Here is a 14,552-nt window from a genome sequence, read left to right as displayed (position 1 = left end):
GCTGTATGTGATGGCCAGTGGAGTCCTGTTGGTTTCTCTCTTGGGTTTGTCTTGCAATAGGAGGCTTCTGGGTACACGTCTGGCTCTGTTGATCTGTTTCCTTATTTCCTCGTGTGGGTATTGTAGTTTTGAGAATGCTTGGTGGAGATTTTGTAGGTGTTGGTCTCTGTCTGAGGGGTCAGAGCAGATGCGGTTGTACCTCAGTGCTTGGCTGTAGACAATGGATCGTGTGATGTGCCCGGGATGGAAGCTGGAGGCATGAAGGTAGGCATAGCGGTCGGTGGGTTTTCGATATAGGGTGGTGTTAATGCGACCATCACTTATTTGCACCGTGGTGTCTAGGAAGTGGACCTCCCGTGTAGATTGGTCCAGGCTGAGGTTGATGGTGGGGTGGAAGCTGTTGAAATCATGGTGGAATTTTTCCAGAGTCTCCTTCCCATGGGTCCAGATGATGAAGATGTCATCAATGTAGCGTAGATAGAGAAGGGGTGTGAGTGGACGAGAGCTGAGGAAGCTTGCTGGACTGTGAATGTTGATTTTCAACAAGTCTTTGAACAACGAACGCTCCCAGAAGACTGGAAGAAGGCTAATGTTGTGCCAATATTTAAAAAGGGCACATGGGATGGCCTGGATAATTATAGGTTTGACAGCAATCCTGGACAAGATAGTGGAGTGTCTGATAAGGCACTCGATTAATAAAGAATTAAAGGAGGGTAATATAATTAATGCCAATCAGCATGGGTTTATCAAAAATAGATCCTGTCAAACTAACTTGATATCTTTTTTTATGAGATTACAAGTTAGGTCGACAAAATTAATAGTGTTGATGTAATATACTTAGATTTCTGCAAGGCAGCTGACTTGGTACAAGATGCCATTTTGATTTAAAAAAAGGAAGATCTAAAATTAACATTGCATACATTAAATGTTTTAATAACTGGGTAACTGATAGGTCTCAAAATCTAATTGTAAACAGAGAATCATCATCGAACAGATGTGTTTCCTGTGGGGCCTCACAGAGTTCAGTTCTTGGCCCTATGCTATTTGACTTTTTTATTAATGATCTTGAAGAAAACAAAGTAATTACTGATAAAGTTTGCAGATTACCCAAAAAGTGGAGGAGTGGCAAGTGATGAAGAGAACAGGTCACTGAAAAGGAGTGATCTAGATCCACTTGGTAAGCTGGTTGTAAGCAAACCATATGGGTAAATGTAAATGTGTACATCTAGAAACAAAAAATATAGCCATCTTACATGATGGGGGACTCTATTCTGGGAATCAGTGACTCTGAAAAAGATTTTGCAGTCATGGTATAGAAACAGATGCATGTGAGCTCGCAGTGCAACACTTTAGCCAAAAGGTCTAATCTAATGCAATCCATGTATAAACGTGGGAATCTTGAGTAGAAAAGGAGTACAGATATTATTTTATCTATGTATATGGCACTGATGTGACCATTCCTGGAATACTTTGTCCAGTACTGGTAGTCACAGTTCAAGAAGGAAGTTGATAAATTAGAGAGTTCAGACACGAGTCATGAGTATGATTAAAGGATTAGAAATATGCCTTATAGTGGTAGTTTCGAGAAACTCAATCTATTTAACTCAACAAAGAGGAGTTAAAGGGTAGTTTGACTATAAGTAACTACTTGGGGAAAAAATATTTGATAATGAGCTCTTCAATCTACTGGAAACTGGTATAACATGATCCAATAGATGAAAGTTGAAGCTAAACAAATTCAGAATGGAAATATGATGTATGTTTTTAACAGTGAGAGAAATGAACTAACTGTTTCTTATAGCTGGGGTTTATCTGTTGGACAGCATTCAGAAGATCTTTCTCTAAAATATAAAACTGTCAGTATTTTGGCTCACCTTGTTTTATGATTTCTCTCACCAGCCACTCTCCAAACTCCACTCTCCAACTACTCCAAAAAGTGACAAGGAACACCATTCAACTGTAACATAGTTGTCCTTTGCTTCAAGCACTGCATTTGAGTTGGTTGATAGGAAGTGGGAAGTAATGGCAATAGAAACGTTTGAATACCAGGAAGTGAAGACTCTAGGGAGATGCATTCTCTATTTGCAGTGTTCAGGGATGCACTCTGAGGCCACCAAAAAATTTGTTGTGAGAACCCCTGATCTAGGCTCATTAGGTGTTGTTAAATGCCAGAAGGGTCAATTTCAAAGCTACAGGATGAGCTTACTTGCACTGGCAACTGATTTGCATATGACGGACTGGAGCTCATTAATATCATGATGAAAGGTGTCTTCAGATGAGATAACTAAAGGTATCAGTTGAATGGATACTCGAGGTCATGACTTGTATTATCCAGGGCTACAGGAGTCGGCAACCTTTCAGAAATGGTGTGCCAAGTCTTCATTTATTCACTCTAAATTAAAGTTTTGTGTGCCAATAATACATTTTAATATTTTTAGAAGGTCTTTTTCTGTAAGTCTATAATATATAACTAAACTATTGTTGTATGTAAAGTAAATAAGGTTTTTAAAATGTTTAAGAAGCTTAATTTAAATTTAAATGTAAATTAAAATGCAGAGCCCTCTGGACTAGTGGCCAGGACCCGGGCAGTGTGAGTGCCACTGAAAATCAGCTCGCGTGCTGCCTTCGGCACACGTGCCATAGGTTGCCTACCGCTGGTCTATCAGCTCCGATCAAGAATAGACTAAAGTTGTGCTCAAATACAAAGAAGAGAGAATGAAGATGGCAGGGACTATTACAGAGCTAATCGCTGACAGGTCATTGTTTGCTCATCTGCTGGTCGTGTCCTGATCTCAGCATGATACTGATTTACATGAGACTTTGGGAAAGTACAAGTTCTCCATGGTACGGCAATTAATGTTTGAATGAGAGGGAACAGTGCATATGTTCTGGTTAAAAAGCATACTAATGCACAGCTTGCATGCTCTTCCTAAGCCAGCATCTACTGACAATGTGGCTGGTACATTATGCCAGTACAGGTCTTTCGATGTAGCAATCGTAGATGGTATGACTGAGGTACAAGCTCTCGACAAACCAGAAACTGTTAACATCTGCAGAGATTTGACTGACACTTCATTATGAGGCTACAGAGAGAATACTAGACCAATAATGAAGTTCACCCTGTGTTTGACATTTATGTAGATGAATCAATTAAAAACATTACCAGAAAGAAAAGATTCCATGGTACTGCATGTGTGCAATATTTTGACTCCGTGAACATCTGCAAAATTGCAATGAAGAAGCAACTGTCTCATACTCACATGAAGGGCAAGTAATTGCATACCTTGCAGGAAAAATGCTCCAGCATATGAAGAATTACTCAAAAAAATTATTTATCGCATGGCATAATGAATCTGGTGCTTTACACTGTTCAGTGGAGTTTCCTTCTATTTCCCATGAGAAGGCTGACTCTAAAATTACCTTGCATGCTATCAATGCCACAGAGAGAGGTACTGCTAAACTCTGTATTTTTGCACAAGACACATATAGTGCTGTCTGTGAAATGCTATCCAATACTTCTGCACAATTTTGTTTTTGTGCCTGCTCCTGGTGAACAGAATGACAGTATATCCCTCAGAGATGTGTTCCTATCACTCGGAACATTAAAAGCCAGTGCGTTACAAGGTTGCATGCCCTTTCAATGTGACATTACTGGAAGGTTGGCTGAAAATACTAATTTATCTTATTGGAAGGCATTCGATTCAGCATCCAGAAACTCTGTCCTTGCTCTGAAGATGTTAGGAATCGCTGAGAAAGTCACTGATGAGTTTATAAATGCACTGGAGGCATTCATATGCCAAGTTTGCCATTTGAAGACTCTTTTTAATACCTGTAGAGCTACATTGGGGTATGATTTCTGAGAAGCAGACAGAAGAATTGCCACTGACAAGGGGTATATTTATACCTGCTGTCTAGAGGGCAAATTATCAAATAATGGAATGGCTCCAGGATAATTGAGGGTGTCCAAAACTACCCTCACCAATTGGGCATTGATAGGTCTTGGAGGAGGGACTGATCACACTAGTTATATGAAATACCATGCATTCCTGAATCAATCCTTCTCCAAATCATGTGCTCATGTACAATAACCAAATGCTCAGAACCCTCCAGATGTTTGGCCTACAACCTTCCTTGCTCAGAGATGTGTGAGTGTGGTGTGGACAAGGATTAGTGTTAACGGCATTGTCTAGGAATGGTGCTCTGAGAGGACACAGATGATGACTTTGATGAATAAATGTTTTCAGTCCCACATGTTAAGGCTAACTTCCCTATCGTTACCAAAGATGAGTGTCGTCTTTTATGTATGCAATGTTAAAGTATAATTGAAAAAATGTTGATTTTTAAACATTTTCTCAAATATATATCTCTATACTGTACTAGGTGTTTTTTATGTTTGACACCCTTGTGTTTGCGGCAGAAAGAGCTGTCAAATTTTACCCATCTCGACCCATTCCTGATGATGTTGTGTTATCAACATTTCCAGCAACTGGAGCTGGGGTGGAGCGAGTCCCCCCTGTGATGCCACAGAAGAAAACACCATTGAAATTATCATTCTGTAGATTTTTACAAATCAAGTGACATCCCCTAACCTTTCTATCACTAACTTGCCCACGAAATGAGATTTTAGTACATTATACTTTCTAGTGCGCTTTAACATAAATGCTCTTACTACATTAAAGTGCAGTAGGGACAAACACACAAAATACTAAACCATAGGGTTCAGTAACATGGAGAAAAAAGTTAAGATCACATGTAAGTCATTTTTATACATATAATGACATACAATAAAAATTTAAAGTAGATCCTATTTAGGCAAGAATTTTGGGAAGTACCTGGAAAAAAAAATCTTCTCATTCAGTATCAGTATCCCCCCAGATTTTTGGATATCCCCATAGAACATGAAAATTGCTAAAAAAAATAGACCCTGGAAAATGAAATTAATAACCCCCTCCAAAATAGAAGCCTTGTGTACATTTTATAATTAATAGGGCACAGGGGTTTTACTGCAAAGGGTATTGTAGTAGTGAGCTGTATATATGAGAGCAGTCTAAACATTTATTATCTGCATGCACTCCAGGTAAAGTGAGTATGGTCTGAATGAGGTGTATCTGTACTGAATGGTGGAGGCAGTAGATAGTTCTGCTTTGTTCAAGGGTGTTGTCATCTATGGATTACTTTGAGAGCTATGACAGCTTTGATTATTATATGAAGTGATCTGTGCTTTACACCCTCTTGTGTCTATAAGGAAAGAGAAGAGGTGCATGCATACCTTCAGGGTGCAGTATGCATCTTTTCTGTGCAGAATTGAATAGGTTGCATGAACAGCCTTAACTGTGCATTTCCTTGTTTTCAGTAGTTCGATATTTGCTCAACTCGGCATTCTAAATCTTAACATAATTTTTTGCCATAGGACTAATAATAATCTCTAGTAAAAGGTACTTGGTTTACATCATATTTTCATTTGATTGGACCAATTGCTTTTCTCACAGCTCTGATTATTTGTGATATCAGTACTCCAACAGTGTTCTCCTGAAAGACAACAAAAGTGATCTCACACAGGATAGTGGCTTAAAAAAAATAGGAGCAGTAGAGATAATTTATCCTTTAGAGGAATCAATATCAGTTAGTGTAAAATGTATCCACTTGCTAAAGTGCTAAGCACATATAAAATTTAGGTGGACCCTGAAAGATAGAAGTTTTGCATGGAAAAAATGTATTATAATGCTCCAAATTAACATTGGTTAATCCACAGAAGCAGTGTACCAATGACAATTGTTTTAGTTCAATTAGAATCATAGAATAGCAGGGTTGGAAGGGACCTCACGAGGTCATCTAGTCCAATCCCCTGCTTGAAGCAGGACCAATCCTCAGGTTTTTTGTTTTTTGGGTTTGTTTTTTTTAAACCCCAGTTCCCTAAATGGCCCCCTCAAGGACTGAACTCACAGCCCTGGGTTTAGCAGGCCAATGCTCAAACCACTGAGGGGCTGGAATACAAAGGGAGCTAACTTCACAAGGCTGTTTGTGAAATAGAGAACTAGGGAGGCTTTTTGCACACACTTTCCTTTTTTTGCCTTCAGCTACAATTTGGACATACAGTACAACCTCAGAGTTATGAACATCAGAATTATGAACTGACTGGTCAACCATGTATATCGTTTGGAACCAGAAGAACGCAGTCAGGCAAACTAAAAAATGCAAATACAGTACAGTACTGTGTTAAACGTAAACTACTAAAAAATAAAGGGAAAGTTTTAAAAAAAGATTTGACAAGGTAAGTAAACTTTCTGTGCTTGTTTCATTTAAATTAAGATGGTTAAAAGCAGCATTTTTCTTCTGCATAGTAAAATTTCAAAGCCATGTAAGTCAAAGTTCAATTGTAAACTTTTGAAAGACCCACCATAATGTTTTGTTCAGAGTTACAAACATTTTAGAGTTATGAACAACATCCATTCCCAAGGTGTTCATAACTGAGGTTCTACTGTACATCAGTGGCCTCACGAATTGTAAGATAAAAGGAGATAAGAGACAGAAATGGAAAAAGAAAATCCTTAAGTTGAACAGGTATCTAGCAACACAAATGATGCACATAGTTATCCATGATTGCTCTCTGTTGGAAGTCTTCTTAAGGTGAACTATGGCTCAAGCAGCTGAAGGAAAGTAGTGTGGGAAAGCTGACTCAACAATTAACACATTATTTCTCCCAAGAGAAGGTCTTAAATATCCGTCAAAGAGATTGAGATGCCATTTTCAAGATCTAGATGTAGCTTCAATATTTCTATTAGTTCAGTTGCAGTTAAGAACTGTTTGCCTGTAATTATTATTTTATTATGAGTTTAAATGTGTTTTAGATGAAAGAGTAAAAATGTTTGTGGGAGCTTCTGTTGGTTTGAACTTTAGTTCCGGAGTACTAAATTATAGATTTATAAATGTAATCTTCATGATTATAATGTTTTTTATTTGACCTCCTACAGTAGTTCTTTAAATACAACAATCTGCACATTTTTACACACTCATTTCAAAACCATTCAAAATGCCATAAAATTACTAATATCCAATTATGGCAATACAGCTTTTATGAATCTACCCATGTGAAGCTTTTGTTGGAATTTTATATTTCTGAACTTGCTATTTTATAGAATAAAAATATTTTAATGCTGTAATTTTTGTCTGTAAAATAGCTATTCTAAATACATCTGCTTGGAATATTTTTTTAAAAATATATATGCACACATGTACTTTGGACTAGTAGGGGAATATAAAGATGCTCCTTTCCATTTGAACCCTTTCCAAAGACAATACTTATTAATAAAAATTAATTTGAAACCTGGATGCAACATAATTGCGCTCTGCTATTTATAACAACTTCCTTGGAAGCAAAATATAGTGTAATAAAGTATTAACACATCAAATGTAAGAGTTTAACATATTTGGGGACAGAAGGGCCTCTGTTTTCAAATTATTAAATGGAAGAAAGTATGATAATTGTTGCCATAACACCCAGAAACCTCAGTTAGAATTGGGGTCCCATTGTGTAAAGCATTGTACAAACATTCTGCCCTGAATTGATATATATGATGTATTTTAAACTAGACAGGATTTGTTCAAATAGAGATACTTTAAAGTATAAATGTACAGAACTAACCCATGTTGTCAGTCTGATTAAGCTCATAAGCTCCTTGAGGCCAGAGATGTCATCCTCTATATGTTGCTGTGCTCAGTGATGGTACTCCATAAATAATGCAAACCCACTCCAATGAATGAATTTTGTCTAGTTTTCTAATTAGGTTTCACTCTGAAGGTCAAATTTTCTTTTATCTATTTCCAAATTAAACTTTGAATTTCTTCCTTAGTGTCTCGTTTGGTTCAGTATTATCAAATTCCTTCACAAGCTTTATCACTGAAACATCTCCTAATTCACACATAAACAGTTGTATTTTGCACTCCCCCCCCCCAAATCTAATGCTGAAATTCCTAATCTAAACTAAAATGTGGCTAGATAAGTGAAGAATTACACTATCTTTTCTGAGTAGCCCTCATCATATTAGTTGACATTGATTAGAACTTCACTAGACATTCAAGATAAGTACTTACTGAGGTGGTTTATGCTGTATGGATTGGTAATACAGTTTTGGTTGCCACTGGGGAGGCACCAAAGGTCAGCTACTACACACCTTGTACCACCATAAGATCTTCCAAGAACAACAATAAAACATTCTTAGTGTTGATATTGGTCAGTTTCACAATTTTAAATATTTTTAGTTTCCATCCTAGTGTAAGGCATGATAAAATAAAATATTCCTCACTGTAACTAAAGAAAAAAGTCTGTGTAAAATTGTATTTTTATCCATTGTTCTGATATAATTGAAATGAAAAGAAAAACAGTATAAAGTGATCATATTGCCGATTCTGTGGTTTTGAACTTGTCAAAAATTTACTGTATTTGAAATGCAAATAAGTTATTGTTCAGTTGAGTACATAATGTGCTCTGAATTGGATATTAATCCATAAAATATTGTTATATATTATCCTTTACTATTGGTATTATATATCTTCGAACTATAACTATTTTGCTTTGTCAGAATTGAGCCACTTAAATTTTAGGTAACAATCTGAATCCAAGTGCATTGCCAAAATGCAGGGTATTAACTGAACATTTATTAAATGTAAACCTAACACTGTAGTAATTGATATTAAGTTGTTCCTGTGACACTGCACTCTATATGATTTTATGAAAATATACTGATGAGTGTGAATATAATGTAACTAAAATGTAGTTTATGCAATAGGTCTCTTGTAAGGTATCATTACAAAGCTTATAATCTACTGAGTGTGGTCATCCTATTTGTATAAATGTATCACTCTTGTTTCTGAAACGGAAAATATGAAATATAACTCTGAGATCCTATTGTAATTGTGCAAAGTGTGGGCCATTAATGGTGGTTTGGAATTTTGATCGCTCCCATTAACCAGGACATTTGTCTGTAGATGGCTCTGTTTTACTTGTAAGTCTTCCTGTATGTGTGCTGGCAAGTGGGTAATGAAGTCTGACAGTGACATGTGATCATGTCACCTGAACTGGAATCCATCTTTAATCTGATGCTTTTCCATTGAGAAGGAGTAATGGGAAGCCAGAGAGGGGGTTTCTGTGATCCAACCCGTCACAATTTCCTTTGTGTTTAGTTGTCCAAAATAATCAATTTAAGCACTTCTATTGTGTATCTATTCTCTTAGTTATGAACGATGAGTTATGTAAGCAAACATATGTAGTAAATTGCTTAGTGTGCCCAATACCTAAATTTACAAGGGAATGGGCCTTGACTGTTTTAAGAAGCTGTAGTGCGACTTTAAAATTTCTTACTCCACAAACTAGGCTGGCTTTTTATTTATTTGACTTTATTTTAATTTGGAGCTTTCTCAGAAAAGTTTTCTGAAGGTATATTAACTTGTTTCATCCTTTTCAATAGGTTGTGAATGGATTCATGAGAAGTTTTATGAGGTTAAAACAATTGGGCCAGGAGTTTAGTCAAAAAAATTCACTAATTTTTACCTTGAAAGTATTGCAGTCCAGAGAGGCTTCTGTGTTCTAAATCTAGGGACCAAACCTGAGAACAATTATTTACTTGAAGAATAATACTCTTACGCATTGTTCCACTTAAATAATGGACTTGTGTGTGTTTACAAAATCAGGTTCTTTGTTTTGTTTTTTCTTTAAATTTCTCACTCTGTTTCCAATTTATTTTTAAGAGGAACACAGTCAGCCTGAAAAGTCAGAATTGTTTCTAAAAATGTTGTATCTAATATCACAACGGCTAACCTCAAAAATTACTGAATGAGAATTTCACTGTTTCCTCTGAATAGTTTTGTTCGTGTGAGTAATAGTGAAATGACTAAAACCATAGAAATTGCCAGGGAACTCAGGCAGCTGTACTACCTACATGACTTGTAATTTACTTTTCTAAATTGACTATCTTTCAAGTTGACAGAGTTCTTTTACAAAGCTGTAATCAACTTACAGCTGTCCTTTAACTCTCTTACACCCATTCAGCTCTCCAGGATAAGTTTCCCTTCAGAGATGTTTAATTCAGCTCTTTAATTGACTTGAAGGGGTTGAGTAACCTATGACCTTCCCAGAGGGTTAAGCACAGTGCATCTGTAGTGCTTCCAGACCCTGAAATTATTCACTATGTACTAAGAAATATTATGAAACTGGATGATGCTATTCAATAACAAGCTAAACAGAGGTGGTCTTTTTTGACAGTCTCTCTTTTATTACAGGCATTGGATCAAGACAGAACTGCACTACAGAAAGTGAAAAAGTCTGTAAAAGCAATATATAATTCTGGGCAAGGTAAGTGTTTTTGGTCTTATATGAGAATCTAAACCATTCTATTAAATAATGTTTACAAAGTTTGCTTTGCTGTTCGTTGCATATTAAACTTAAAGAGTAGGTGATGCCTGCCTCCTCCATAATACAAGTTGCTGGGAGTACACCTCTGCCCCCCTGACACCTCATTGGAAACCGTGTATTTCAAGGGATGTCATCCTGATTTTTCCGCCCCCCCCAAAGCTCCCTAATGAACTGATCCTGACGTCCTGGGGTGGGAGGAGGAGAGAGAGAGAGAGAGACTTTTTCTCATTCTGTGCTACCATGACATCTCACAACAGCTACATTCCACTGGAACAGCAAAGCTGTTGACCAGAAGAGACCTGTTACAGCAGGAGACTGAACTGTGGATCAAGATTATTAGCACATGAAATGAGAGTGACCATTAACTTCCTCACCATCAGAACTAAAATGCAAAACCTACTCTTTTGCCCAAGCTTTACAACATTAGTAACCTTACACCATTGCTCTCTCTCTATATTAAATAATAATGTACAGAAAATGAAAACGCTGTGTGTCTTGTCCCCAGTGGGGGGAGGGAGGGGAGATTTGCCATTTTTTGCCCCTTAGAGAAACTTGGATACAGTGATAAAGGGCATCAATATAAGAACCTGGATGAATGGCTAGAATGCAAATATGTCATGAGTTTTTGTCTCTTTTGAAGTCTGTACTTTACAAAATCTCCATTAATGAATTTTATTATTCATAGATTCTAGGACTGGAAGAGACCTCGAGAGGTCATCGAGTCCAGTCCCCTGCCCTCACGGCAGGACCAAATACTGTCTAGACCATCCCTGATAGACATTCATCTAACCTTAAATATCTCCAGAGATGGAGATTCCACATCCTCCCTAGGCAATTTATTCCAGTCTTTAACCACCCTGACAGTTAGGAACTTTTTCCTAATGTCCAACCTAAACCTCCCTTGCTGCAGTTTAAGCCCATTGCTTCTTGTTCTGTCCTTAGAGGCTAAGATGAACAAGTTTTCTCCCTCCTCCTTATGACATCCTTTTAGATACCTGAAAACTGCTATCATGTCCCCTCTCAGTCTTCTCTTTTCCAGACTAAACAAACCCAATTCTTTCAGCCTTCCTTCATAGGTCATGTTTTCTAGACCTTTAATCATTCCTGTTGCTCTTCTCTGGACCCTCTCCAATTTTGCCACATCTTTCTTGAAATGTGGTGCCATGAACTGTACACAATACTCCAGTTGAGGCCTAACCAGCACAGAGTAGAGCGGAAGAATGACTTCTCTTGTCTTCCTCACAACAAATCTGTTAATGCATCCCAGAATCACGTTTGCTTTTTTTTGCAACAGCATCAAACTGTTGACTCATATTTAGCTTGTGGTCCTAGATCCCTTTCTGCCGTACTCCTTCCTAGAAAGTCTTTTCCCATTCTGTATGCGTGAAACTGATTTTTCCTTCCTAAGTGGAGTACTTTGCATTTGTCTTTGTTAAACTTCATCCTGTTTACCTCAGACCATTTCTCCAATTTGTCCAGATCATTTTGAATTATGACCCTATCCTCCAAAGCAGTTGCAATCCCTCCCAGTTTGGTATTGTCTGCAAACTTAGTAAGTGTACTTTCTATGCCAGTATCTAAGTCGTTGATGAAGATATTGAACAGAACCAGTCCCAAAACAGGCCCCTGATGTACCCCACTTGATATATCTTTCCAGCAGGATTGGGAACCATTAATAACTACTCTCTGAGTGCGGTTATCCAGCCAGTTATGCACCCACCTTATAGTAGCCCCATCTAAGTTGTATTTGCCTAGTTTATTGATAAGAATTTCATGCAAGACCGTATCAAATACCTTATTAAAGTCTAGGTATACCACATCCACTGCTTCTCCCTTATCCACGAGACTCATTTATCGTATCAGAGAAAGCTATCAGATTGGTTTGACATGATTTGTTCTTTACAAATCCATGCTGGCTATTCCCTATCACATTACCACCTTCCAAGAGTTTGCAGATGATTTCCTTAATTACTTGCTCTATTATCTTCCCTGGCATAGAAGTTAAACTAACTGGTCTGTAGTTTCCTGGGATGTTTTTATTTCCCTTTTTATAGATGGGCATTGTATTTGCCCTTTTCCAGTCTTCTGGAATCTCTCCTATCTCCTATGATTTTCCAAAGGTAATAGAGGCTCAGATACCTCCACAATTAGCTCCTTGAGTATTCTAGGATGCATTTCATCAGGCCCTGGTGACTTTCAGGCATTTAACTTTTCTAAGTGATTTTTAACTTGTTCTTTTTTTTTTTTTATCTTCTAAACCTACCCCCTTCCCATTAGCATTCACTCTGTTAGGCATTCCTTCAGACTTCTCTTTGAAGAGCGAAACAAAGAAGTCATTAAACATCTCTGCCATTTCCAAGTTTCCAGTTACTGTTTCTCCCTCCTCACTGAGCAGTGGGCCTACCCTCTCCTTGGTCTTCCTCTTGCTTCTAATGTATTGATAAAAAGTCGTCTTGTTTCCCTTTATTCCTGTAGCTAGTTTGAGCTCATTTTATGCCTTTGCCTTTCTAATCTTGCCCCTGCGTTCCTGTGTTGTTTGCCTATATTAATCCTTTGTAATTTGTCCTAGTTTCCTTTTTTTATATGACTCCTTTTTATTTTTTAGATGATGCAAGATCTCGTGGTTAAGCCAAGGTGGTCTTTTGCCACATTTTCTATCTTTCCTACCCATTGGAATAGCTTGCTTTTGGGCCCTTAATAGTGTTCCTTTGAAAAACTGCCAACTCTCCTCAGTTGTTTTTCCCCTCAGTCTTGATTCCCATGGGACCTCACCTATCAGCTCTCTGAGCTTACCAAAATCCGCCTTCCTGAAATTCATTGTCTCTATTTTGCTGTACTCTCTTCTACTCTTCCTTAGAATTGGAAACTCTGTGATTTCATGATCACTTCCACCCAAGTTGCCTTCCACTTTCAAATTCTCAATGAGTTCCTTCCTGTTTGTTTAAAATCAAATCTAGAACAGCTTTCCCCTAGTAGCTTTACAACCTTCTCAAATAAAAAGTTGTCTGCAGTGCAGTCCAATAACTTATTGAATGGTTTGTGCCTTGCTGTGTTATTTTCCCAACATATATCTGGATAGTCGAAGTCCCCCATCACCATTAGTTTGTGCGTAGGTATTCTTCATAAAATTGGTAAACTTAAATAAGTATCAGATATAAGAAATTGTAAACAATCAACACAAATATTTATTTGGGTAGTGTTTGCCTTACTGGGCCCAGCTTCTACGTATTTCTATTGAAATCAATAGGAGTTTTGTCTCTGGATGGCTAAGGGAGCAGAGTCTTATTCAGATGGAATTACCCTTGTTGAAATATTGAATTTCAGGAAGGCACAATTTGTATACCCTGGCACTCATGTTCAGCTTAGCAAATGTCTTGCCCTTTAGAGCAGCTTCTCTGAGTTATGTATTTTAAAAAGAAGATACAGTAAACTACTAACACAGAACAACAAAGTTATTGGGTACTTGTGAGGTTTTTTAATGGCAATGTATGTTACTTCGTGCTTCTCCCCATTTCTCTCCCTCACTCATCATTCCAGCCCCACAACACACGCATCCTCCTCTCCCTCGCTCCCATAGCTCTTCAGTTGATTTGGATAAACATTTTGCCAATAGATTAAGCCAACTAAACACCTTATGCAAGTTGAGAGTACATATAACTATCTTTTGCCACAGGCATTGTTTTATTGAAGATTAGAGTCAGATTCTGCTCTGCAGGCCGAGAGCACCTTGGAAATCTAAAGAGGTCTTTACACAACTACATGCTGATTGACTCTCAAAAGTGACCAGCTTTTAAGAACTGTCAAACATTTACCGCCTCCTGTGAAATGTACAGGAATTGCACCATAGCCTCCAGTTGTCATTTGCCCCATGTTTTGATAAAACTGGTTTCAGTGTCTTCAAAGCCAGTAACCATGGCATGTTATGTAAACGGTTTAAATGAATCAATAAGTGATAACATTAGTTAGAAGTCAAATATGATGCTCACATCTGTTTCTTTTGTACACTCTGGAAATTATTTGGAAAATTATATAATTTTCAGAAACTTCTAAAGTCTAATGATGAAGGGCAAGCAGTATGTTGGAAGAACCAAAGTCATTTTTGAAACCTACTTGGTTACAGGTGTCTAAATTGATCTGCCAGTTC

At 37.5% G+C, this 14,552-nt stretch overlaps 1 protein-coding gene across 5 annotated transcripts in view; it reads left to right on the top strand.

Moving 5' to 3' along the window:
- Positions 1 to 14,552, top strand: part of ASAP1 (ArfGAP with SH3 domain, ankyrin repeat and PH domain 1) — a 329,644-nt gene that overhangs the window by 141,897 nt on the left and 173,195 nt on the right. For all 5 annotated transcript variants that reach the window (XM_050940653.1, XM_050940651.1, XM_050940654.1 and 2 more), the window contains one exon: positions 10,276 to 10,348. In XM_050940653.1, the coding sequence (XP_050796610.1) occupies positions 10,276 to 10,348 (73 nt within the window). The remainder of the gene's footprint in view (positions 1 to 10,275; positions 10,349 to 14,552) is intronic.

This window comes from Gopherus flavomarginatus, chromosome 2 (assembly GCF_025201925.1).
Source record: "Gopherus flavomarginatus isolate rGopFla2 chromosome 2, rGopFla2.mat.asm, whole genome shotgun sequence".
NCBI classification, from domain to species: domain Eukaryota; kingdom Metazoa; phylum Chordata; order Testudines; family Testudinidae; genus Gopherus; species Gopherus flavomarginatus.
Note: the sequence above shows the minus strand (reverse complement) of the source record. Positions and strands in the feature narration are given on the sequence as shown.